Below are 27,320 nucleotides of genomic sequence, written 5' to 3'. Positions count from 1 at the left end.
ATGAAGAGGGAGTTTCAAAAATTCCTTTGGAGGCTGGTCAAAGTCAAGGGCATCAAGAAAGGCTTTAGACTTTTTAGACTCAGCCTCCAAAGGAATGGAAAGAGACTCACACATGTCTTTTAAAAAGGAAGTAAAAGACAAAGAGTCATGCTTGGAGGATGGGTCAGGAACAACAGGATCATCCTCATCCGAAGAACACTCACCCTCTGATAGAAAAGGTTCTTCGGAATCACCCCACAGATCAGGGTCCCTAATATTGGAACTACGGTCCCGAGACTCAGGGGTGGATGGTTCCAAGTGTCGGGACTTGCGCAGTGACTTACCCGACCTCATCGATGTGGTACCGGGAGAAGTCACCGGTCGCATCGGTGCCAAAGTTTGTACCGACTGGTGGTGGGATGTCGGCTCCGGTGCGAGGAGTGGCATCGACACCGATGCGGCCGAGTGTACCGGTACCGAAACAGTAGATGCAGACAATACAGGCTGTTCCACTGCCGGTACCGGTGGCTCAGTACGGACCGGCACCGGGAGATTCAGAGCCAAGATAGCTGGAAGGAGTTGTTGTAATTGCTCCTTAAGCTGTACTTGGAGGATGGCCGCTATGCGATCATCTAATGAAGGCACCGGTACCGCCTTTTTCTTTTGCGGTACCTGCGGTGCCGCTCTACACCCCGGAGATGAGGAGCCCGATGTCGAGGGACTCACCTCAATAGGGGCGGAGCGTTTCCGCTGGCGCCTCACGGTCGGCAGGACTGGACTCGCTGCAATCGAAACCGGAGGACGCTCCAGCGGGGAAGGCTTCTTAGCCGGCTTACCTGGGTGTTGCGACGCCGGCGCGGTGTCACGCGGTGTCGATGAGGTAGGTGCCGACTGTACCGGAGCCGATACCGGTGTCGATGTCGCGGGATCGGACATCTCGGTACCGAAAAGTAATCGTTGTTGAATTTCACGATTTTTTAAAGTACGTTTTTTCAACGTGGCACAGCGGGTGCAGGTAGACGCCTGATGCTCCGGACCCAGGCACTGTAGGCACCAGTTGTGCGGGTCCGTAAGGGAGATAGGCCGTGCACACCGCTGGCACTTCTTGAACCCTGGCTGAGGGGGCATGAAAGGAAAAACGGCTTCCGCCAAATCGAAGGCCGAGGCCTCGATGGTGGCAGAAGGCCCCGCCGGGGAAAAATCAAAAATGAAGAAAAAATACAAGTTTTTTTTTTTTTTTTACAAAAATAAAAGAAAAGAAAAGAGGCAATAGAGCCAAGGGGGTTTTCGCGAGCGGGAAGGCGTGGAGAAAAATTTTCAACGGCCGTTGAAAAACGCGTCTTCTTAGCTCCGCGGAAACTAAGAAACTGGGGACCGCGCGCCTGTGTCGGGCAGGAAGGCACTCGCGCATGCGCGGTGCGACCTCTAGAACTTTCCAAGTTCTTAGAGTGCAATCACTCTAAAAGTGTCCATACCGGGGCTCCGTCGGTGCCGTCACCCATCAGTCAAGAATATGCTGCCAGCTTGTCCTGGGATAACATTAGCTATTAGGGTGTCCTAATTTATTCCTCAGTTAGAATATATATTTTGTGGATATCTTGTTTCATGAGTAAATCAAGGAAAACATTTGTTGTTTACCTGCAATTACGTCACTTTCTTTTCCAGAGATAAATAAAAAAAAGAGATTTGACATCGATATGTGAACATTTCTTAAGAAAGAATTGAATATTTAATGGTGTGTCCTAATTTTTTCACATGACTGTATATATGTGTGTATTCATTCATTCATTCCTCCCTCTCACAAAGCAGGGGGAATAAAGAAAAGCTAGTTACCAAGTTCAAACCTTTTTTTTCTGAATACTGCTTAAGAGCCCCAGGGAGGGGAATACCCCCAAATCACTGACAGATCCCCACGAGGACCAAAGAGAATAATCTCTCCAAGCTATAGCCCATTGGCTAAAACATCTCTAAACTAAGCTCACCTCTAAACTCACATAGGTTGTGGCCTGTGTCCAGGGAGTCAGGCCTAGAGACCTACTGCACCAGCCAGAACAACCTACACATTCTGCTAAAGGTAGACAAATGCTGGAAAATTCCAGGTTGCAACAGCCCTTACTGAACTAGATCAATGATGCCCATGTATCTATTGGTGGACTCAACCCACTTGTCTGGACTGGTTCAGCAGGATAAAAAAACATTGTGGTTTACCTTAAAAAAGAAACACATCTATATTTCGCATTATCCAAGCACATTATGTATAATGCCTGTCAGTGACCAACAGGGGTTATGCATCTGTACCACCTTCCTCCCCAAAGACTCCCAACACAGAACTAATATCAGTGAAGCACAGGAAATACAAAAGGGAACATGTGCCAGAGGTATAGAAGGGGAGAGAAAGGGAAAATTAACTAGTTCAAATGAGGACAAGGGTGAGGGCGACTGCTGGGTGTTTTGACAAGAATACACAAAGTGATCCTTTAATGAAGTTTAATGGCCAACAGTAACAGGAGTTATGAAATCTTAATTTTCCAAATATAAACAACCACCACCATCACAAAAGATCTTGCTTTCATTTTAGTTTGCAGCATTTACTTGGTCTACTACAAATAGCCAGATAAATGGATAAGACTGGCACAGTTAATTTACAGTCAGACTAGATGTGACTGATCATTTAGAACGGTCAATAAGCTACTTTGGCACATCACCGTTAGTTTTTGGAGGAAAAATACATATATCAGCCTGTATGCCCCTTAATCTTTAAAAGATTTATACACTGTAAAAAGATTTACTTACTTTCCATCGAGACACAAGTCCACCCATTATTTTTGCTGTTATAGCAGAGAAAGGTATTTGGAGCTTATGGAAATCAGGCAATGGAATTCACAGCTAGAAGCAAAAATATGAGTTAGTATACAAAAATCAAACCCCATGATATATTATGTTAAGATTGTGTAAACATTTTTAATGGTTTCAGGATTTGTTGCAACATTTAAAAACAGAAGTTGGCCAACATATATTCATCTCATGTACAAGAACAGATATTCATCTGTAAAAATATTATTCCATTTTATGAGACAGTCAATCCTGTTGGTCATCATCCTATTAAAAGTATACACATTCTCTTTCCAAGATCACATTTGAATCTTTCAACAAGGAGCTACCACCGATTTCAATATCAATGGGCAATTCAGTCCCAGCACATAAGCCTACAGCAAACATGACAAATCTAAAAATGTATCTGAGAGCACAAGCAACTTAACATATCACTAAACACAAAAAGATCTCTCTCTCTATTAGCTCAATTGTAAATCCCTGTGCTATCCTTGTAACTAATGGCAGTATCAAGTCTTTAAAATGTAACATAATACATCTTCTCGCATGCTCCAACAATGGTTCTACTTTCAAATCTGTTTTTTTATTGATAAACAAAGACATATATGGCAAATGCATAAAAAAAACACACACAACCAATGCTAACACAGCATAGCATGAACATCCTGTTCACCATTACAAACCCTCAACCCCCCCCCCCACCACCAAAAGAAGTCTTCTGTATGAAACATCCATTCCATCCTGTCACCACAACACAAAAATAACTAAGTGTGGTGGTTTCCAGGAGCTTGAGAGGCTAGACTTTCAACAGAGAACTATAAGGCATGCTGGTGGCCCTGTTCCTATGACCTGCCCAGCTAGTGAGACACAGCTCTCAAGTTCCCACCGACCCCCACCCCCCCAAAGGGAAACTTCACTGTAGGCTCTAGGAGAAAGAGAGAAGATATATACAGTACTTCCCAAACCCTAAAAAAAATGGTTCTTGGGCTTTGGAGTGAATTAAGCATATTTAAGTTCCAACAACAAGGTGTGAAGCCGGTTTGTCCAACCCCAGAAAGAGGGGGACATCTTCACTCATCCACACTGACAAAGTCACTTTTTTTTACCCACTAAGGTGCATTTATGCAACAAAAGGCGGTGTCCTTTATTGAAGACCTTATATTGATCTAGCAGCAGGCCCTCCGCTGACAGAGGAATCATACACTGTAGCAATCTGGTCAAACATTGGACCATGGCAGCCCAAAAAGAGTAGACCACTAAGTTAAGTTTGAAACCGGAAAAATCTCCATACTCCTGAACACTGTCCATAAGCAACGGAACAGAGACCCAGGGGTCCATAATGTGGACCAGAAAGTCATCAGCAAACGCTGAAAGTATGACCCATCCGAACCCCCTGGATCTCCGGGTTCATTAATACCTCCCGCAAGAAAGGGTCCAGGGTTAGGATAAATAGAAAAAAAAAAAAAAAAAGAGGATAACGGACATTCTGTCTCTATCACAAAGGGTGCCGAGCAAATATTATTGACCCATAAAATGACCCAAGGTCTCATGTACAACGCTCTCACGGCATCTTGGAAAAAAACCTACTATCCTGTATCTTGTAAGTACTTCGAATATAAAATCCCAGGATACACAAAAGCCTTTTCAGCATCAAAACTGACCAATATGGATGGGATCTGTTTACAAGCCACCCACTCCAAGGATGCCAAAATTTCTCTCACATTTTTGGTCACCTTGCGACTATGTACAAACCCAACCCGCGATTCCACCAACAAAGAAGTTAAGTGGTGTGCCAGTCGATTTGCCATGATTTTGCCCAAGAGCTTTGCTTCCACAATGATTAGCGAGATAGCCCTAAAGAAGAATGGGTGCATCAGGTTCCTTCCCGGTTTCAAAAGCACTATTATGCATCCCAGTTGGAGTGATTCCAGCAGTTGATCAGTCTGAACAATCTGATTGAATACCGTAGCTAACAGGGGTGACAAATCCTCTTTCAGCAGGTTGTAGAACTCCAACCTAAACCTATCTGTACCAGGCGCTTTGAATAAAGCTCCGTTCTGAATTGCCATCACCTCCTCAGCCTCAGAGATGGAGGCACTGAGCTTGGTTTATGCGGTTGCTGAAAAAGTGAGGCAAAGAGAAATTTTCCAAATAGACGCCCCCCCCCCCCCATCAAGTCCTGCTGCCTGGTATATAAAGTCTTGTAATAATCTCACAATGCATGCGCCTGTTTTTTCAAATGAATGTCGTCTCTGTCCCTAGCCCTAAGACTAGCTACCATATAAGTGATAATTTCACCTCTAAGGACTGCCTTAGCTACCTCCCAGTATATAACACTGGATTGTCCAAATGGGGAGCATTCTGAGACTTATAATCCGCCTATTTAGCTTGTAATTGAGCATGAAATGTAGGGTCCCTATAAAAGAATAGTAAAAAATACCAGGAATATGGTTGTCTCTGAGAAGCCTCAAACTGAAGGTGAATTGAAATCACAGCATGGTCTGACACCCCAAAAGGAGTCAATGTCTGCCCTAGAGATGTAAGAAAAAGTATGCTCGAGACCAGCCATTAATCAATTCGAGACTGGGATGCATGCACTCTGGAATGGTGTGTGTAGTCTCACTCCCCCAGATGCAGCACCCTCCAGACATTTAGCAAATCCAGAACCGAACACAGCATTGGAAGGCCTTTCCCTATGTTCATCTGATCCCCTCCTCTGGACTGCAATTTATCCATACTAGGATCAAATATTATGTTACAGTCCCCTCCCATAAGGACGGGTACTTCCTGGTCAGCCACCTTAGCTATCCAAGTACAAAAAAAGTTTTTGAGCGTACACATTTGGGACATAAATATTACAGAGAAGCAAAGGGCGCCCATCTCCACATGAGCTATGACATATCTGCCCCCAGGATCCAAATTTCCATGTTTATTTACATTTTAATATACTGACCATCATCATGTATCTGGCAGGTTTACAAAGCTAAAAACATGAAAATAAAATGGGGTAAAAGAGAGAAAAAAATAATAAAACATGAAGTAGACAAGGACGATGATGTACATGAACTTGGGGGAAAGAGGGGGAGGAAAGGTTTTAATTACATCGTAAAAAAATAAAAGTGAATGAATGTATGAGGGAAGGGGAAAATATACGAGGAGAGTATCGCTTCATAGAAGCGGATCTTTTTGTGGGCTGATTTGCAGTTGAAAAGGGGTATTGTCAAGCGCTATGAAATGCATCTTGTAACAAGAAAGTTTTTAGTTTAGTTTTAAATTTATCGAGATAATTTTCTTGGAGGTGAGATAGCATGTCATTCAATAGAGTTGGGGATGTTATGGAAAAGTTTGTATTTCTGGTGTAATAAAAAAGTTCCTTGATTGGGGGGACAGTCAATAAGTTCTGGTCTGCTGATCTAAGGGTCCATGGGGAGGAGTTTATCAAGAAAGGCTGGTGTGCGCGTATGTGCGATGTGAAATGGGTAACCAATGCGCTTCTCATAGAAGGGAGTGACATAGTCATATTTTCCTGCTTTGTGTATAAGTTTGATTGCTGCGTTTTGGATAAGCTGCAGATGACGTGATTCCTTTTGAATGATCCCATTATATAAGGAGTTGCAATAGTCAAGATGAGAGATGACTAATGAGTGGATCAGAGTTTGGATAGATGCGGTTTCAAGAATAGAAGTTAAGGAGTAGATAAGACGAAGTTTGTAGAAGCAACTTTTTATGATAGAACTTATTTGATTGTGACAAGTTCAGTCTTTGTCTAGGATGACTCCTAGTAGTCACTGCTGCCTTACCTCCATCTGCAGACTCCTACAAAACAAAATCAGAACTCCTGCCTTGCGCTGAACTGCTTAGGCACCCAAGGTATGACCCACCCACTATTTCTTTAAATTTCTCATGTTCCTGCTGCAAAAGGTGTGTCTCCTGAAGGAATACTACATCGGTTTAATGCCTGTAGAATTTTTTGTCGTTTTACGGGAGGAGTTACCCCGCTAACATTCCAGGAAAAACAGCTTAAGTGTCATCCCAGTGTAGTCTCCCAAGGCCTTTCAAAACAGAAGTTGATCGGTATTAGCATGAGGAAGGGCCAGCCCCGCCTTCAGCCCCCCTCTGTCTTCTCACTGAAAATCTTCACTTTGGAGCAGAGTGAGCTCCAGCATCTCTCATTCCTCCAACAACAAAGTAGAAAAAAACCCCACCCACTAACTGCCAGAACTGAATTCCCCCACAAACTAACCCTCCCCCTCCCACCCCTTCTCCCTCCCCTAGCTTACCATATCAAACAGTATGGTCTAGGGGCCCTATGAGGGATCCAACCCCTATAAAGAAAATATCAAGTAACACCATATATCAGGGGTAGGCAATTCAGGTCCTCAAGAGCCAGAGCCAGGTCAGGTTTTCAGGATATCCACCATGAATATGTATGAGATGGATTTGCATGAACTGCCTCCTTGAGATGCAAATCTATCTCATGCATATTTATTATGGACATCCTGTACCCCTGACCTGGCTCCAGCTCTCGAGGACTGGAATTGCATACCCCTGCCATACATGATCACCCCCAGTTCCGAATAATAACAAGCCTTCTCACGGTCCCAACTCCACAGAATAAATCATTGCAGCTGAGAGCAGTGCCCCTGAAGGTTCACTTTGAAGCTTAATTGTCCCCAAAAAAGAAGAAGGGGTGGGGGATAAATAGACTCAAGGTGCTCAACCCTCATCAGGTCTTTGCATCTGCACTCCCCATGCACACTGCACACACCATCCGCCACATATTGCAGGCAATCCTGTATCACAAACCCTCATGCAAACAATCATTCTTCCCCCACCACCCAAAGGCTCCCTTAAATTGAAATTACTACCAACGATAACAGCGATGTTCTCTGGGCCAAGATCACTATCATTCTCGTGCTGCCCGGCAAGACCAGAAACCCCACCCGAAGATCAATCCTTCTGCAATCCTATAACTGTGTATTTGTTCCAAATTCCCTGACCATCCATTCCAAGGCACAGAAAGAATAATAAAGTCCACATATCTTAAGACTACTGTTGGTTTTTCTTGTTTTGATATGCCACCAGCCAAAATTGTCAGGTCCACGACAGGGTTGACAAGAAAGGAAGCGATGGGGCCAGTCTCTCCCTGGAAACAATGTCCATCCATCAGCCCCCAAGGCTAGGGAGCTTCTCTCGCTATCTGTTAGGCAAACCGATGGGCTTCACGTGCCCGATTGAAAAAAAAAAATTACCTTGCCCTCATGGCGCACTCTCAGGCATGCAGGGTAGAGAAGGGCAAAAGAGATCCTCTTCTGGTGTAGCAGTGAACAAGCCTGTGTAACACTCTTTGCGTTTGGTTATCACCGTCAAGGAATAATCTTGAAAACACAAGACTGGGCGATTCTCATAAGTCACTTGTTCTCCGGCCCTCCAGATTTCTTGCTTGTGCATATAGTTTAATACTTTAAGAATCATAGTGCGCAGTCTGGCCCCAGGCACCCTTTCAGTGTGCAAAGGCCTTGCCGAGGATGATATCTGCACTGCTGTTGGTATTCACGTTTCTTAAAAGCTTTGAAGATCTGCATCTTTAATGGATTCTGGCACGCCAACCAGCCAGAGGTTACAGCATCGGGAGCGATGGTCTATTTTTTCCTCTGAGGAAGCAACCTTACTGCTGATTTGTCTCCTCATGGTTTTGCACACAGTCTTCCACATTGGAAAGTCTATGTTGGTAATTTGTAATTTGTAAGATCCATGTGTAACATTTCCAACCGGCCGTCCATTGCGTCCAATTTGTTGGCAATGCTTTGTAGCTTTACCTCCAAGGCTGTGCCCAGAGCAGTCTTGATTTCTGAAACTATCTCCGTGACCCATGCTAAGCATACAGTTTGGGGCCCAGGTTATTCATCCTCTGCCATCTTTGAATCTCCCAGCCCGAAGGTGATCCCTCTCTCTCCTAGGCAGCTTGGACATCGCTGAGACTCCAACTCACCAAGATCACAGGCAGGGGGGGGAATCAGATCATTGGGGCACTTGATTTTTGGAGTTCCTGAAGCTGAAAATGTAAGGTTTTGGGGGCGATTTCAGTCTAGGGTTCACAAGCTCTCCTCACTGATGTCGGCTTAGCGGCACAACATCACGTGACCTCCCAACAATAGTTCTAAATCTTTTTCATATCACAGCACAACCAGTACAGAGTTCTCATGGCATAATCAGTCATATTTAAAAATGAAGTAAAACATATAGCAAAAAGAAACATTATAAAACAAATTTTAGACTACTTATTTTCAACCATAAAAGAGAGAAAAGTGTTGATTTGGTAAGAATAAGTCATGTATTCTTGTTAAGTCAGTGTATTAAAGGATCCCTTTTACAAAGCCACATTAGCGATTCTCCCACAGCAAACACACCAATGCCCATAGGACCTGAATGGGCTTCGGTGGATTTGTGGCAGGGGAATCGCTACCACGCCTTTATAAAAAGGAGTACCAATTGTCCTCCCTCCCTATACCATAGTTTTTTTTGTTTGTTTAAGCAAAGCAGTCTGTCTCTACCCCCCACTATAACTTTTGAGTGGATCTACCTCTTCCATAAAGAAAGGTATAGAATTAATATCAAAAGTTGTTGTTAGGTGCCATTGATTCATGCTCTAGTCCTAGCAACTTGAGTTACAGATCTAAAAAGAGATCAGTTTTGTGCTAGTCCAGTAAGGTCCTCCAGCGTTATCCCCATAGTTGCTTTCAACATGTCCAGCCTTCTGATTGTAGGTCATCCTCTTCATCTGGTTCCTTCAATATTCCCAAACATAAAAGTCCTTCGCCAATGATCTTTCTCTTCCAACAGTGTAACCAAAATAAGAGTCGTAAAAAGTAAAATGTTAGAAGGAATCTTCCTAAGTAATGCTCTTTGTGAAGAGGGAGCCTGTAAAGCAGACAGAACAAGAGAAACTGTAGGGGGGGGGGGGAAGGAGAGAAGTATTGACCTGGCCCCAACAGGTCATATATCCCCAAGGCCCCTACAAGCCTAAATCTCCCAGGCTACAACCAAGTTAGAAAATACAATGAGAGCCTGGACTAGAATTCAGGAACATGGAAAGTCCATTTATCCAACTGCTGGAGATAAGAGTATACTGGAGAGATATGGAGCATGCCATCCAAGGTACTGGCACACTACTTTGCTGTTCTTTATCTCCGCCTGCTGGTGGATGGACAACCATGCGTCTGGATGAGAGGTGGGCAACTCCGGTACTCGAGGGCCGGAATCCAGTCGGATTTCAACAATGAATATGAATGAGATCTATTTGCATGCACTGCTTTCAATGCATATTCATTGGGGAAATCCTGAAAACCAACTGGATTCCGGCCCTCGAGGACCGGAGTTGCCCACCCCTGATGTGGATTCATCTGCTGCTGATGACAGGGAACAGGCTGTCAAATATCCATCAGATTCCAGAAAGGAATTTACTTCCTTGAGATGCAAGATGTGCCTCATCCTCTGTGCCTTTCTTAGGAATGCTGAAATATCAGAGTATCTTCCAGACCCCAAGTCAACATCGGGAACAGGTTATATGGCTCAAATGTCCAGAAGTCTTTGAAGCATGGCCCTGATCTTGGTCTCTTTTCCAGTTGGAGAGTCGGCAAACAAAACCAGAGTAGGGCAATAAAACTCAATCATGTAACCCTCTCAGAAGATATCTAAACATCCATTGGTCTGAGGAAATTTTCTCCCACTCCCCTCTCCCCGAAACACTGATAGCTGTCCCCCAACATTCAGAGATGCAACTGCCAACCTGGCATCATTGAGACTTCTTGAAGGGAGAGTTGACACAAGCCCCTGAGGGCTGCTGGTGTCTGGAACTACTGAATAGCTGTCGCTATCTGTAACCTTAGAAGGATCTCTGGACAGATGCCCCCTGGTTATATTGCAGAGAACGACAGGAGGGATGAAATTTGCTCCTAATCCCGCCCGGAGGTCAGTGTGGTCTACTTTCCAGCAGAAGATTTAGGGCAGCAATCGGCCACACTGGTCATAAGGTCCCCTTATCGAAAAGTATCTATCCCTTAAAGAGCAGCCTGCTCAAGGTCACCTTGGAGGCTGAGTCACTTACTCATTGCCTCGCTCATGACCCTGATAAGTTCATATAAGGCATTAAAGCCACTCATGACTGTGAACTGGAAGTAGAGGTGGGAGCCTCCAGTTTCAGTTCTTTAATAGCATAGTCAATAAAGTGGTTGACCGAAACTGATTTGAAGAGGCAGCGAATCAGTCATCCCCCTGGTCGGGAGGACTCTTGACTGCCAGCCAGTCATCCAGTACTGAATCTGAATCCCGAGACAAAAATATCATGGAATCTGACCTTCAATCCAGCCAGTCTGGCTCCGAAAGGTCATTGGAGTCATGGACCGGCCTGCTCAACTTAGAAGCAGACACTGGAGAGGAGGTTCCCTGGGTAGATGGCAGCATGCCTGCAGGCTGCATTAACTGACCTGGTCTCGTCAGAAAGGCTCTCCACATCAGATTTAAGGTAGCAGTGTTCTCTCTAGCATTTTAGCTAGGCGCTTCGCCCAGCTAATTTAAATGAGCATCCGGCTGAATGATGCTTGAAATTCAAACAGCCTGGAACGGCACTGTTAAATAGTGAAACTACAACTACCCTTCAAAATCTAGTTGACAGGACAATACTGGCTACAGCAGTCTTATTACAGGAGGAGCTCACGAATCTCTCCGGTTTGCTCGGTCCTTCGTATTTTTGTGCTTTTACGGTAACGCCTCCTTTCCACTTCTCTCCACCAACCAAATCGGGAAACACTGTCAGGCATGCGCAGTGGAAAGCCACTCAATGCGAAAAGAAGTTAGACACTACGGCAGGAGTCTGTTATTTTTGCGTGGGAGTTAACAGCTCAGAGGAGCGCCTGTTGCTCAGTATAGAGTGATTTTGTGGTATGTTTCTGTGCTTGGGGAGAGTTTCAAAAGAAGAATGTGAGCGAGTTTGGTGGTTGAGGGAGGGAGGTAGACAATGTAAACGAGGTGCTATGATTGATATTACAGGGGAAAGGGCATATGAATTTGTCTTTTTTATAACTTTTAAAAAAACTTTTCTGCGTTGGTGCCTTTTCTGTCTGGCCAAGGGTGCTTGGGGGTTGGCCCCATTTTCTTTTCCTGTCTAGGTTGCAGCAGAGTGGTGCTGATGTCGTTGAAGATTGGGTCTTTAGCAGGGGGTTTGGAGGCACACGTTGGTGGGCGGGCGCTAATGGGGGTTCTGTTTACTTCCCCTTTCTCCAGCCTCCTCTTCCATTGGCATTCCCTCTGTGGTTCCCCTATCTGAGCACTGTGTAAGGCTGTGCCCATTGCAAGGGCCTCAGAGGGATAGGGGTTGCCAAAGAGACGTGCGGGGGGGGGGAGAGCAGGGGGAGGGAGAGAGAGAGAGTGATAGAAAAGGACCTTGAGAAGGGACGGGAAAGCAGACTTGAACCAAAAGGAAGGGGGAAGATAGGGCAGATGCTGGGCTAGAGGGAGAGAAAGAGACTGCAGAGAGGGGAAGCACCCTTCAGGGATTCAAGAAAAGGTTAGATAAGTTCCTGCTGGACCAGAACATACGCAAGTAAGGCTAGACTCAAGTGGGGCACTGGTCTTTGACCTAAGGGCCGCTGCGTGAGCAGACTGCTGGACATGATGGACCATTGGTCTGACCCAACAGCGGCAAATCTTATGTTCCTATGAAACACCCTGAACCAAGGAGAGAGAGATGCCAGGCCCTAAGGAGGTGGAAGACAAAGAGAGTGCGAGACACAAAGGTAGAACTCAAAATGTTAGCAGAAGGAAGATAGAGGGAGAAACCTAAAACAAAGGGGAGGCAAAAGAGAGGGGGCAGATGTTTAACTTAGGGGTGTATAGAGGGAAGAGAGAGAAAGAGACTGCAGAGATTTGGAAAGATTCTGGACCAGGGAGGAAGGAAGGAGAGAGAGAGAGGCAGAGAAAGACAAAGAGAACACATGCTGGACATATTGGGGGGGGGGGGGTTGTAAGCAGAAGAAAGACAGAGGCCTGGCCAAAGAGGCAGACTGGATAGGCCATTTGATCTTTATCTGGCATCATGTTTCTATGACATGAGGCAAATGCTGGACTATGGGAGGTGCAGACAAAAGAGACAGAGGTGGGGGGGTGAGACCCTGAGGAAGAACAGAGAGATGCAAGATCATAACAGAGGAGGGAAAGGGAGACATGTTGTCATTAGGGGTGGAGGAGAGAGGAAGAAAAGCTGGACTCATGGAGGGACAGAGAGAGATGTTGGTTGGGGAATTGAATGAGGTCCGGAGGAGAGGAAGCGTGCAGGAGGCAGAAAGAAAAAAAGTGTTGGATGCACAGTCAGAAGGAAGTCCAACCAGAAACGAATTAAATCATCAGACAACAAGGTAGGAAAAATGATTTTATTTTCAATTTAGTGATTGAAATGTGTAAGTTTTGAGAATTTATAATATGCTGTCTATATTTTGTACTATATTTGTCTATTTTTCTATAGTTTTTATTGAGGTGACATTGCATATTTTAAAGTCATCTGCCTTGACCTCTTTGAAAAACAAAATAAATATAAATAAAACAAACATGTGTTTTGTGGGGGGTATTTAATTTTGTAGTTACAATTATGAATTAATAAGATTATATTGTGTGTACATGAAAAATGAATGGAAGAAATTGCAATACAATTAGAACTATTATAATGATGGTAGGGTCAGGGGCAGAGCTTGGGCTGGGGTACTCAGTTGGTATTTGTTAGACTTAGGGAGTACTTGGCTTGAAGAAGTTGAGAAACATTGATCTAGCTGACTATGGAGTTCACTCAGTAAGGACCCTTTTACAAAGCCACAATAGTGATTCTCCCATGGCGAATGCACCAAAAGTCCATTCAATTCCTGTGGGCTTCAGTGCATGTTGCTGTGGCAGAATTGCTATCGCAGCTTTGTATAAGGAACCCTAAGACAGGAACTACTGTCTCTGTGCTTTGTCTTAAACAAAAACCAGATTGCCAGGGATGCAAAGCATTAACTGATTCAACATGAGTTTGAAATTGGTTGAACACCACTCTCTCAAGTACAGAAGTTTTGAAAGAAATGGAAGGTTTGATACTGGCCAATGGTTATTTGGAATAAGAGGCTCTGCATTACTTTTTTTCAAGGGTGGCTTAAATGCTACTGGAACATTGCCTAAGTGTCAAACCTTAAAAAAGGAAGTCATATTGAGCATTGGAAAATAATTAATAATAATTAACTAATAAAAATAGTGCACATTTAATTTTCCCCACAACCAAATTTCCCAGTTCTGCCCCACCCGGCTGGAAAAATTATTTGTGAAGAACACCGAGGTAATATAAAGAAATAAAAACAAAAATAGGAAATAAGGTGATACCTTTTTTTATTGGAGTAACTCAATACATTTTATGATGAGCTTTCGAAGGTAACCCTTCTTCTTCAGATCAGAAATAAGTAAAATGTTGATAAATATCAGTACAGTCAAACCTCGGTTTGCGAGTAACCCTATTTGCGAGTGTTTTGCAAGACGAGCAAAACACTCAGCAAACTTTTGACTCGCAAACTGAGTGTTGACTCGATTTGCGAGCACCCCCCCCCCCCCCCGATAACCAGCATCGCTTCCCCCCCCCCCCGCTCACAAAGGCCCCCTCGCTCCAACCGGCAACACCTCCCCCCCCCGCCAGTACAACTTAAATTTACCCACCTCCCCGTCTAGCACCAGCACCGGCACCGGCACGCAAGCACAGCTCGTGTGCCTAGAAGATCTTCCGGCTTCAGTTCCATAGACAAAGCACGCCTTTGTCCCGGTGCGCTTTTGACCTGACACCTTCGGTTTCTGCCTGCCTTGAGCATGCATCTGCGCATGCTCAAGGACTTCTATTCTCCCTCTCGCCGAGAATCTCGGCGAGAGGGAGAATCGAAGTCCTTAAGCATGCGCAGATGCATGCTCAAGGCAGGCAGAAGCCAGAGGTGTCAGGTCAAAAGCGCACTTTGTCTATGGAACCGAAGCCGGAAGATCTTCTAGGCACACGAGCTGTGCCTGCGTGCTGGTGCTAGACGGGGAGGTGGGTAAATTTAAGTTGTACTGGCAGGGGGGCCGCCGGTTGGAGCGAGGGGGCCTTTGCGAGCGGGGTGGAGCAATGCCGTTTATCGGGGGTGGGAACGTATCAAAGCGAGTTTCCATTATTTCCTATGGGGAAACTTGCTTTGATAAACGAGCATTTTGGATTACGAGCATGCTCCTGGAACGGATTATGCTCGTAATCCAAGGTACCACTGTATATATAAAGGAAAACATGAAAGCATTTCAGGAAAGCCAGCCATCCAGCAGAAGAGCGCTGGATCACCGCAACTTTAAAAAGGTACTTGGGGGGAGGTGTATTCGCTCCATAAGGCGCACCTTTTTGGGGGTGGAAAAGTGCATCTTATGAAGTGAAAAATACGGTAATTGTTTAAAAATTAAAAAAAATAAAATAAAAAAATGAAGGCCAAGGAATAGGTATTTTGATCAAAAATCTAAATGGAAGATCAAAGTACCCAAAGCCAATGCTTAGGACCAAACAACGTTCATAGGTACATAGCTTTAAATAAGCAAGGGTTGTAATTAAAATAGAATAGGAATAGGATGAGGTTTTACAAGAGTTATATAATATGTGCTGTTTAGGTGGCAAGAGTTATTAATCATATGTTGCATACTTTGCAGGGGACAACCTGGAAACAGCCATTAGGCGAAATATCTCGGATGAAAATAGTCCTCAGCCGAAATAGTAGCACAGAGTGCACAGATAAGTGCTTTTTAAGCATATTTGAAAATTGAAACTTTTGATACTATCGAGCATTTAAATAAAATGCATTAATAAAGCATATAATTAAAGCGTATAGACAAAGCGCATAAAATTGGATCAAAGAAGAGTGCTAAGTAATGATTAAAGTAACAATTAAGTTTGTGAAATTGTTGCCTTAGCTGTGCACATATTTCTGTTGATTTAAAGCGATCAACATACGGAAAGGACATCTGATGACCTAACAGAAGAGCTTATACTGAAGTTATAGATGGTGTATATTGCCTCACTTGGATTCATATTTGTTGTTTGCTGGAATTGATGAGTGAACAAACTATATCATAAGAGCCGGTTATTGAGCATTAGGTATGTGAAATGACGTTTTACAGAGGACATTCAGAAGGCTTACACATCAAAACCATACATTGAAAGCACCAAAAGTAAGGCTTCCACACTACTTTGGGTATGTGATAACTGCAAACCCTAAGCTGGATAAAAATACTGAAATCAAACCAAAAGGAGCCAGATTATAGACAAAAAGTTCAGAGCCAAGAAGACATACTAAAAAATGATAGCAAAACAGTGCTTACTGTCTCCCTCACAGACAACACAGGTACTGTTGAAACTGAAATGAGGCACAATGTACTATCATGCCCACTATAGTTTTTAAAGCCCTTAAACCATTTTGTGTACATATTTATTTTTTTTGTAAAAGTCTTTTGAAAGAGATTTTTTTTGTAATATACAAGTAAAAAGGTTAGTGTTGGTGAGTCTTGAAGGAAGTTATGTGACCTAGCTTGTGCATATAATCATGGTAATGCATTGTGCCTCTTTTCAATAACAATAGTATCCAAGTCTAAGGAAGATGACAATCACTGTTTCAGGATTACTGGCTGTGAATTTCTGGATATAACTCAACAATTTTGGATAAAAATACTGAAATCAAACACACAGTCTGATGTTAAGTTTTACTTTTGGCACATCTGTTTTCGATGCATGGGTTTGAGAATGCTTTTTATATTGAGTAGTTCATGTGACCTGTTTTTATCCATAGTGAATACATTTTAGCTTCAAGATTATGATTTCATCTAGATTGTCCTTATGTATTTAATACTAGCTCATTTTATCTCTGAAGTATACAAATAGCTGGTTTTCTATGTGCACTTTTAGGGTAGCAGTGGTTCATGTGTTTTATGCTTATTTTTATACCCATTTGTAATATTTATTTTTAACAGTATTTCTAGCCCCTGAGGCCCAATACAGGGTGAAACTTAGCCGAGTCAGGTGTACATTTACTCCTCCAGGTCTGTTTCTTGTTCAATTAAATCTCTATTTTGGATTTATTCCATCTACACTTTGGCTTGTTCACCACTGTTTTGGAGAATCATCCAGCAGCTGAACAGCTGCAATATGATTGGAAGGAATCCCCAAGCTCCTCCAGCTAAAGACTCCAAGCATTTCTCCCTCACATGTTCACGGGGAGGGAGTGTCTCTAAACTACACCAATGCTAGCCCAATCTTTCCCCCACATGGTACCTTTTAATTCCTTCAGTTTGTCACTAGCAGCAATTCATATCCCACTGTTCACACCAGTCCCAAGCCTTCTTTTTGACGTAACTTCAAAGGGAAGGCTGGGAGCCAGCACAAGCAGTGGATATAAGTTACTGCTTGATGCCAGCAAAGAATTGAAGGCTTTAAAGGGGTACCCAAGGGGTGCTTGGGGAGCACAGTTAAGAGACCCTCCTGATAGCCCAGAGGGGAAGGGGAGGGAGAGATGCCAGGTGGAGAGTGGTGTTTTCATGCCCACCCACTTGGGGTGTCTGGCTATACCTGTAATTTTATGGGCATCCAAATTCCGATTACATAAATCCAAGTTATGGACAGCTATGCAATATGCTTTCAAATATCCAAAACAGAACTGTGATTACAGTACACCAGCAAATGCACCTATAAGGACACACTACAATGCACAGAGTCTCATTCATCAAGTGTGTGTGTCACTCATGTAAAGGTTCTCATTCTCACAGTCACTACCTAACCACTTATCCTTATCAACTAGTTTCATAACAGTAAAACTAAAGAGGAGAAAATCCAAGTGGCTCAAGCAGGAGAAAAAGAAGATGCCACATACATTCCTGAATACTGTCTCCCCCTAAGCCTAAAAGTATATAGTCTGACATACTTTTAAACAATGAGCATAGAGCAATTTTCAACCCAAAAGTTACCCATATTGCCTCCACTCTATATCCATTCAAAAACACAATAATTCCTCATACTGCCTTTTCCATTTGCAAAGCAATATTACACATAAATCGTTCCAGATTAATACCCTGGACCAATCATTTAGCAAGTCTCACTCCTTGGCCTCTTTATCAAGAAGTAAACAAGACAGGGAGTGGGAAATGGCATATTGCTTGCAATGGGAGGGGGGGACTTGTTTAATTTGTTGAGTTCATGTACACACTAAACATTTAAACTAAACAAAAGTTTAAAATACTGAAGGGAATAAACTTAGTAGATAAGGACAGGTTGTTCACCCTCTCCAAGATAGGGAGAACGAGAGGGCACTCTCTAAAATTGAAAGGGGATAGATTCTGTAGGAATGTAAGGAAGTTCTTCTTCACCCAGAGAGTGGTAGAAAACTAGAACGTTCTTCCGAAGTCTGTCATGGGGGAAAACACCCTCCAGGGATTCAAGACAAAGTTAGACAAGTTCATAATGAACAAGGACGTACGCTGGTAGGGCTAGTCTCAGTTAGGGTGCTGGTCTTTGGTCAGAGGGCCGCCGCGTGAGCGAACTGCTGGGCATGATGGACCAGTGGCGTACCAAGGGGGGGGCGTGGGGGGCTGTCCGCCCCGGGTGCCAAGCCCTGAGGGGGTGCTCCCGGTCCGGTCCAGTTCCCCCCCCCTGCGCCGGGTGTCGCGTCTGGAAACAGCCTGCAGCAAGATCGTGATGCCAGCGATCTTTGCCTGCTTCGGCTGTTTCCTCCGCCACTGTCCCGCCCCTCCTCTGACGTCAGAGGAGGGGCGGGACCGCGGCGGAGGAAACAGCCGAAGCAGGCAAAGATCGCTGACATTGCGCGATCTTGCTGCAGGCTGTTTCCCCAGGGAAATGAAGCGGGGAGGCCGGGGGAATGAGCAGTGCTTCGTGGTGGTGATGGTGGGGCCGAGCGGTCCTTCGAGGTAGTGGGGGGGCAGCAGGCCTTCAGGGTGGGGCGGGCAGGCAGACCTTGTGGAGGGGGGGGAGACAGGCCTTCAGGGGGACAGGCCTTCAAGGGAGGGCACAGGCCTTCAAGGGGGGGACAGGCAGGCCTTCAAGGAGGGGACAGGCCTTCGAGGGGGGTGTAGGACTTCGGAGTGGGTGCAGGCCTTCAAGGGGGGGGCAGGCCTTCGAGGGGGGGTGTAGGCCTTTGGGGGGTTGCAGGCCTTCGGGGGGGGAAAGGCCTCAGGGGGGGCAGGCCTTCAAGGGGAACAGGCAGGCAGGCCTTCAAGGGGGGCAGGCCTTCACGGGGGGGACAGGCCTTCGAGGGGGGGACAGGCCTTCGAGGGGGGTGTAGGCCTTCAAGGGGAACAGGCAGGCAGGCCTTCAAGGGGGGCAGGCCTTCAAGGGGAACAGGCAGGCAGGCCTTCAAGGGGAACAGGCAGGCAGGCCTTCAAGGGGGGGGGACAGGCCTTCGAGGGGGGGGACAGGCCTTCGAGGGGGGTGTAGGCCTTCAAGTACATGATCCATATTTAATGGTCACTCTTGACATCAGTTCATTATACACATCCATTCCCCAAGAGGAAGCATTGCAAGCAATCAAAACAGTTTTGGAATCCAGGCCACATCCTCATTTTGTGCCAACCGATTTTCTTCTACAATTAAGTAGAATTGCCATGCAAGAAAATTATTTTTTGTTTCTAGAAAAACTTTATGTTCAACTGTCTGGTGTAGCCATGGGGGCTACATTTGCCCCCTCCATTGCTTGTATTTTCATGAATCAATTTGAAAATGAATGGTTACTGTCATCACCATTTCACAGCAAAATTAAATCTTGGCATAGATTCATCGATGACATCTTTTTGTTGTGGGTAGGAGATCTAGATGAATTTTTGGCTTTTTCAAGATGGCTTAACACTTGCAATGACAATATTCAGTTTTCACACACTTTTTCTTATGACAATATTTATTTTCTGGATGTCAAAATTACACAAACCCATCAAGGCTTCATTACTAAAGTACATCATAAAATGACTGATAGGAATTCTTTTCTTCATTCCACTAGCTGTCATCCACAAGGATGCAAAAACAGTTTACCTTTTTTTCAATTCCTTCGTTATAAACGTATATGCAGTTCTGACATTGATTTCAAATCTCAATCATCATTTCTCAAAGATAAACTCACAAGACGAGGATATCACAAAAAACATCTAAATTCATCATATAAAAGGGCGAAGAACAACAACCGGTCATTATTACTTCATTCGTTTCCTAAAGACCAGCAAAAAGACAATATCTGTACTTTTGTGCCAAAATACACCAATGCTAGCCCAAGAATCACACATACTGTCAGAAAACATTGGAACATCATGAAAACATTGGGCATATTTAAAGATACCACTTTTCGCAGTTCATATTCACGAGGCAAGAACTTAAAGGAATTATTGAGTCCATCTGAGCTAAAACCTTTGACAGTCACAAAACCCATATTAAAAGGACATTATAAATGTGGACGTTGTCAAAATTGTGACATCATGATCCAATCTAATCAATTCATTAATCCTCATGACAATAAATCATATTTTATTAATTTTTTCAGTAATTGTAACAGTACGTATATTGTTTATCTTCTATTATGTCCATGTAGCAAATTATATGTTGGAAAAACAATCAGAAGTTTAAAATTAGATTAAACGAACATCGTTCTAATCTCAAGATCAACAAAAAAGAGGCACCACTAGTATCCCATTGTTCAGAAATGCATCACAAGTTTCAGCAATTAAAATGTTGGGTTATCGACATCATACCTAAAACCAGAAGAGGGGGTGACCGCGGCAAAATATTGCTGAGACGGGAACAACACTGGATCTCCAGATTACAATCACTTGAACCCCATGGACTTAACAACCAAATAGAATGGCATGCATTTTTTTGATGATTTAAGCCTCATCATTGCAACACAATCAACAACATCTTGCCTATATTTTGCATTTCTGCCATTCTGGGTTAATCAAGTGGTTAGCTTTCTTCTTTCTTCATTTTTGAAAGTCTCTTTTGATTACCATTCATTATAGACAGCAGCAGATCGAGATCAAGTCAACGTCACATACACGTGATTCCCCACGTCATTAATCATGACATCATCATTGATTCTATTGGTTCAATTTTCTCGGCGTCCTGTTTAAATACAGGCGCCATTTTGTAGCATGCTTGATGCAAAGATTGAAAAACGCAGCTACACTACGGGCAAGTTTATCCCGATTTATTATTCACATCTTTTTGCCTTATTAGCGATTTATTTATGCCATATCCAGTTTGGAATTTAAGCTTTTCTTAATGCAGTAAGCTTCACAAAAGCAATTCATTATTAATATGTGTTTGTTAATCATTCACATTTTTTTCAACTGGTAGTTGTTTATTTATGGCATCCCAACTTTGCAATTCGAGCTTTTTATTATTACAGTTAGTTTTGTAACTGTAGTTTACAATTAATATACATTTGGAAGTCTTAACTTCTTTAGTCAATTTTTATCATGTGACTGGCTGGTTGCAGTTTAATATACAGTATGATACAAGTTGAATACAAGAACAAAAAGTATTCATCATACCTATCCTTAATGGGTCTTGATTTGTTTTTTAAAATATTCATATAATGTTTTCTCTTCTCTCTTAGAATATATGAGCAATTTGAAAAATTGGTTTACACCGGCAATATACAAGCTCTATTATTACCCCCGAAGAAGCCCCATTGGAGCGAAATGGATGGGACCTCCGTCGGGTCACTAAGATAAGTGCTTGACATTCAAAGATTATGGTGTTTTTTCAGCATTGAATTATGTCTAGAGCTGCTGGTTTTTTCATGCTTAATCATTAACAAGAGAGATTTTGATAAAAAAATTTTAGAAAAAGAAATATAAATATTGCACATATTTGATAAAGATTAAAAACAACATCACATAATAAGTTAAAAATTAAAATCCACACAGGGGTTTTTTGACCAGTGATGAAAACCAACCCTAATTGGCTATGGTCTTTTTGATTCATATTCCAGGGGTTTTTTGAGGTCTTTTCTCCTCTGTTTTAAACATACATTATATGCAACAATTAGGTGATCCATTCTGTTCATTGATTTAGGCCTTCAAGGGGGGGACAGGCCTTCGAGGGGGGTGTAGGCCTTCAGCGGGAGCAGGCCTTCAAGGGGAGCAGGCAGGCAGGCTTCAAGGGGGGGGGACAGGCCTTCAGGGGTGGGATGCAGACCTTTAAGGGGGGACAGGCCTTCAGGGGAGGGGGGGCCCTGGTGTAGAAGTACACGGAGGAAAGGGGGAGGGTTTCAAAGAGACGTGCATATGCCGGACTTTGTGTGGGAAGAAATAATGGGTCTGAAAATAGAGGGGAGAGAGAGAGGTGATGGACATGGGTTTTAGGGAGGGAAGGAACAGAAAGGGCGAGAAGTTGGACACAAGGGATGGTGTGGAGGGAGGGATAGAGATACTGGTTAGGAGGGTAGTTGGGAAAAGAAAGGGAGAGATTGTGGACCCTGGGGTGGTCGGGAAGGAGGAAGAGCTGCTGGATGAAAGGGTAGTTAAGAAAAGGTGGATCTGTGGAGGGAGACAAAAAAAGGAAAGATGCCAGACATCCGGGGGAGGGAAGGGAAACGAAAGGGGAGGACAGAGATGGCAGATGGATGGTTAGCACGGAGAAAGGAGAAAGAAGAAAGAAGGAGACCCTGACAAGCAAGTTATCAGAAGACAACCAGAGTCTTGGACCAACAAGATTTGAAAAATAACCAGACAACAAAAAGGTAGAAAAACTAATTTTATTTTCTGTTTTGTGATTACAATATGTCAGATTTGAAATGTGTATCCTGCCAGAGCTGGTGTTAGACCGCAAACATGAGCTAGGATTTAACAGAGAGAGGAAAAGTCCTTTTTGTTTCTTTATTTTATTTACACCACAGCGCCAGTGTGGTTAGGAGAAGCCAAAGGGGGGTGAAAAAGCTATAAAATAAACCCACCAGGATGTTTGAAAAAAAACACCCAATTGGGCAGGAAAATCGAATCGATAAACCAATTCAATAGGCTGAATCGAATCGAAATTTTTTTTCCTGAATCTGGCAGCACTAGTTTGCGCTACTGTCTTAGACTTTAGGACCTGGGATTGGGGAGAGATGGCATCCTCAGTACTTTATAATGCAAGTGAAATGAGGATTTGGTCAGATTTTTGAAGGGTCTGCACTCTGCAGAAGAAAAATATTGTATAGGCCGGGGACATGAGACAGCAGGAAATGGGAACTTTTCTTCCTTCTATTTTTGTGAATGGCAAGGCTGAGGATGTCAGAGAGTTCAGTTAAAATATGTGCTTTATAAGAAAATATAATAATGTGTTTTATAAAGTTTATAACATTGCTGGCCTACCCGGTGAGGTGTTCCTAGTGGTGGTGGTGGCAGCGTGTCAATGTGTTGAGAGGAAGAGGTGATCTGGGAAATTCTGCTGAGCAAACTCCGGGCCCATTTCCACCCCCCAGTTAGTCCACTCCACTCAACTGGTTCACACACTGAGTGGGTCTTTGGGTGTTATTCCTGGGTAGTTGTTTTGGGATCTCTTCCAGTGGTTTGTCAGTATATCCTTCTGGTCCAAGGAAGGAAACTTTGTTAACCTTAGCACTGACCTACAGAATATGTTTATAACAGCGCTGCTTGTGTGACATTAGTCTATGTAGTGATCGAAAGAAAAAACCAGACCTTTGCACATTTTTGTACTATATGGAGGGTGTATGAGGAGATTCACATTTCCTGCACAGCTAAGTCCGTGTGAAGTTACTTTGTGCTATATTTGACATCTAGCAAAGTCTCTGTTTGGAAGGAAAGATCTCAGCTTAAAAATGAAGTGGCCAGAAGTTATGGTAAAAGCAGATAGTGTAGCTGGTTTTAAGAAAGGTTTGGACAAATTCCTGGAGGAAAAGTCCATAGTCTGTTATTAAGACATGGGGGAAACATCTGCTTGCCCTGGATCGGTAGCATGGAATGTTGCTACTCTTTGAGTTTTGACCAGGTACTAGTGACCTGGATTGGCTTCCATGAGAATGGGTTACTGGCAGTGTTCCCGCTAAGCTGCGCTGGGGTGCGCTGACGCACAAAATATTACCTCGCAGCGCACAAGTTTCTCGTCACAGCGCACACAGTGTAGAGCACAGTTCTTCAACCGCCGGTCCGCAAACAAAATCTTGCCGGTCCGCGAAGGATTCGGTCCCCGCCGCAACGAAAGGCCGGCGTCAGCTGACTTGCAACTTCCTGTTGCAGTCGCTGTGCCGGGACTCCTGCCTTCGCCGGGACTCCTGCCTTCCACCGCGTTTGCCTCCTGCCTTGTCTCCGCACCTCCAGACCAGCAGCGGCAGCTGTGTATGCTTTTAACTTCGGCACAGAGCTGCCCCTAATCAATAGTTTAGCGCGGTTTCATAAGGCAGCCTCGGGGCCTTTGCTAGGCCGGCCCACATCGCATCATCGAAGCGGGCCGGCTATCAAAGGCCCCGAGGCTGCCTCATGAAACCGCGCTAAACTATTGATTAGGGGCAGCTCTGTGCCGAAGTTAAAAGCATACAGAGCTGCCGCTGCTGGTCTGAACTCTTGGGCCGCTGAAGGAGGGCAAAAAGCAGCTGTCCTGGAGGTTTCCCTTCCTCTCGCCTTTACAGGTTCCTTTTTTCCACCTTTTTTTTTTTCCTTCAAACGGCAACGGGCCCCAGCATCGACATCAATCAAGTAAGTTCCACTGTCAATCAAGCGGTTCTGCTCGGCCAAAGCTTCCCCTGTGACATGAGCCACCCTCAGGGGAAAGAAAGTGACCCACAAAGGTGAGGGGAAGGGGGGCAGATGATGGAAGTTGGGGGGGGGGGGAGAGAGAGAGAGAGAGAGAAGGGGCAGATGATGGAATGGAGGAGATGAGAGAGAGAGAGAAGGGGACAGATGATGGAAGTGAGAAGAAGGGAGAGAGAGCAGAAGGCAGATGGATGTCAGTTGAGAAGGGAGAGCAGATGCTGAATGGAAGTGGGGAAAGAACACATACTGGATGGAAGGAGGAGATAAATAAAGGGGGAAGAAAATAGTAAGATAATGGAGGGGTGAGGGAAAGGGGTGACAAGCTGTGTGTAGACCCCAGTGAAAAGAGGGAAACGGGACTAAATAGTAAGAAAGAATTTAATTTAGATGGAGGCAGAAAATAGAGAAGGAAGACCAGAGAAGAAAAGGGAAGAGAGAGCAGAGAATGATCAGATCTGAGTGGAGGAAATGAGAAGAGAGATATGCTAAAAACCACAGGGGGGAGGGAAGGATAGAGATGCCAGACCATGAGGGGAACAGAAGGAAGATGATGGATGCTAGACCAAATTGGGGGGTGGGGGGGGGCAGGAGGAGAGATGGCAGGGAAAGACAGACAGTGAATGGAAGGGGCAGATGCTGGACTGAAGAGACAGAGAAGGTTATCATGCTGCTGTACCGGGCCATGGTACGCCCTCACCTGGAGTACTGCGTCCAGCACTGGTACTTTAAGAAGGACACGGTACTACTCGAAAGGATCCAGAGAAGAGCAACTAAAATGGTTAAGGGGCTGGAGGAGTTGCCGTACAGCGAAAGATTAGAGAAACTGGGCCTCTTCTCCCTTGAGCAGAGGAGATTGAGAGGGGACATGATAGAAACATTCAAGGTACTGAAGGGAATAGACTTAGTAGCTAAGGCAGGGAGAACGAGAGGGCACTCTCTAAAGTTGAAAGGGGATAGATTCCATACAAACGTAAGGAAGTTCTGTGGTAGAAAGCAACATATTTATTTGGCTCATAACTTGCTGGCGCCCGATATTTTTAGCTCACAGTGAAAAAAGTTTGCTCACAACACCCGCCCGCTTAGAGGGAACACTGGTTACTGGGCATGATGGACCCTTGGTCTGACCCAGTTAAGCTATTCTTATGTTATGTTCTCATCTGTAGGGGCCTTTGTTTTCACTTCTTATTTTAATGTATTTTTTTTCTGAGAACTTATCAGTGTTTTTTATAATGGGAACAAAAATGGAAGAGAATTAATGTGTGTGGAATGGGGGGGTAACTAATTTCTTCAGCTAAATAATTCAATCCACCTCAACCAGACATAGGAGAACTCACGCACCATTCACACACCCTCCAACCAAAAACGTCAAAAGAAAAAAACAATTCGACAACCTCCTAGCCATTCGAGCTGCAACACTCGACCCCCAACTCTACAACCTATTGACCTCGACCACAAACTACAAAATCTTCAAAAAAGAAATAAAAACCCTTCTATTCAAAAACACATAAAACCAAACTAAAACAATCAGAACTGTCCCAAGCATCACCTACAACTACTCCATATGTTCTTCTGATGTCATGACAATTCAGACATAATTTATGTTATGTTATGGTATGTTTGGAATAATGGTTACATATATGAGGTTCAATAAAAGAAAATTTTCACTGCCTGTTTCTATTATGACCATTTATTCAGTTTCATGGTTATTACAAAAAATATTTTTTTACATTGGGGGGGGGTGTCAAAAAATTATGGGCCCCGGGTGCCACATACCCTAGGTACGCCACTGTGATGGACCACTGGTCTGACCCAGCAGAGGCAATTCTTATGTTAAAAAAAAATAGGACGCCTTTGTCTTGTTCGTAAACAATTAAAGCGTGAACACCAAATGAACTGTTCTTGATAAAGAAGCGAGACTTTGAATTTTCACGTGATTTCCCCAGTTCTTCGGAGTGCAGTATACAATTGACCTGTAGGACAATCCGACCTTGCACCCCCATGAACTATTAATAAAAATTTTAAAAAAAGAGGGGCGCATGTGCAAAACTATACACCCAGCATAGGGATGGAGTCGCAGGCCTCGGCCACTCTGCTTCCTAATTACAAACACAGCGATGAAACAAGTACTATTAGTAAATTAGAACTACAAACCAAAGCACCACTGCTCTGGCACTATGCAATTCACATACTATTTACCAACCTGACGGGAAGGTCGCGCATCGAGACACCAGCATTGGTGGCCAATACCCCACCACAGTCACCGCCTCCCAAGATAGCTCAGCAACTGTCAACGTAACCGCGCTCCCATCAAACACCGCGCTCCAACTCTAACCAGCCAATCACCACGCACCTAGCTTGCGACTTATGACAGAATTGGGCGTCATATGACGTATTCCGCTGGGCAGAGCTTTTGTTTCATGGCAGAGGATTCTGCAGTCTGAGCTTAAGCTGGCGTGCGGTCCTGTCCCGGAGTCATGTGAATGTTGGCAGTTCGCACTTCTTTATTAGTTTAATGCTGAGAGCTTCATTTTGAATAAATATTGTCTTCTATGTTTGCTGTTCTACGTTATAATGCTAACTGGCAAGATCTTGCAGTAAGATCGTTGAATGATAGCATACTTTTTTGTTTGTGAACTTTAAACAGAACAATGCGAACATAGCATTCGTGGTGTAGCCCGTGGCAATTATCT

General features: G+C 44.0%; 1 protein-coding gene across 3 annotated transcripts in view; it reads right to left on the bottom strand.

The window, feature by feature from the left end:
- Positions 1 to 26,982, bottom strand: part of LNPK (lunapark, ER junction formation factor) — a 192,374-nt gene extending 165,392 nt beyond the window's left edge. For all 3 annotated transcript variants that reach the window (XM_033946157.1, XM_033946158.1, XM_033946159.1), the window contains exons 1-2: positions 26,831 to 26,982; positions 2,773 to 2,865 (exon numbers count right to left, since the gene is read on the bottom strand). In XM_033946157.1, the coding sequence (XP_033802048.1) occupies positions 2,773 to 2,799 (27 nt within the window). In that variant the 5' untranslated portion in view covers positions 2,800 to 2,865; positions 26,831 to 26,982. The remainder of the gene's footprint in view (positions 1 to 2,772; positions 2,866 to 26,830) is intronic.
- Positions 26,983 to 27,320: the final 338 nt, after the last annotated feature.

Source organism: Geotrypetes seraphini, chromosome 5, assembly GCF_902459505.1.
Source record: "Geotrypetes seraphini chromosome 5, aGeoSer1.1, whole genome shotgun sequence".
Classification (NCBI taxonomy): domain Eukaryota; kingdom Metazoa; phylum Chordata; class Amphibia; order Gymnophiona; family Dermophiidae; genus Geotrypetes; species Geotrypetes seraphini.
This window is presented reverse-complemented; position numbering and strand designations above follow the sequence as displayed.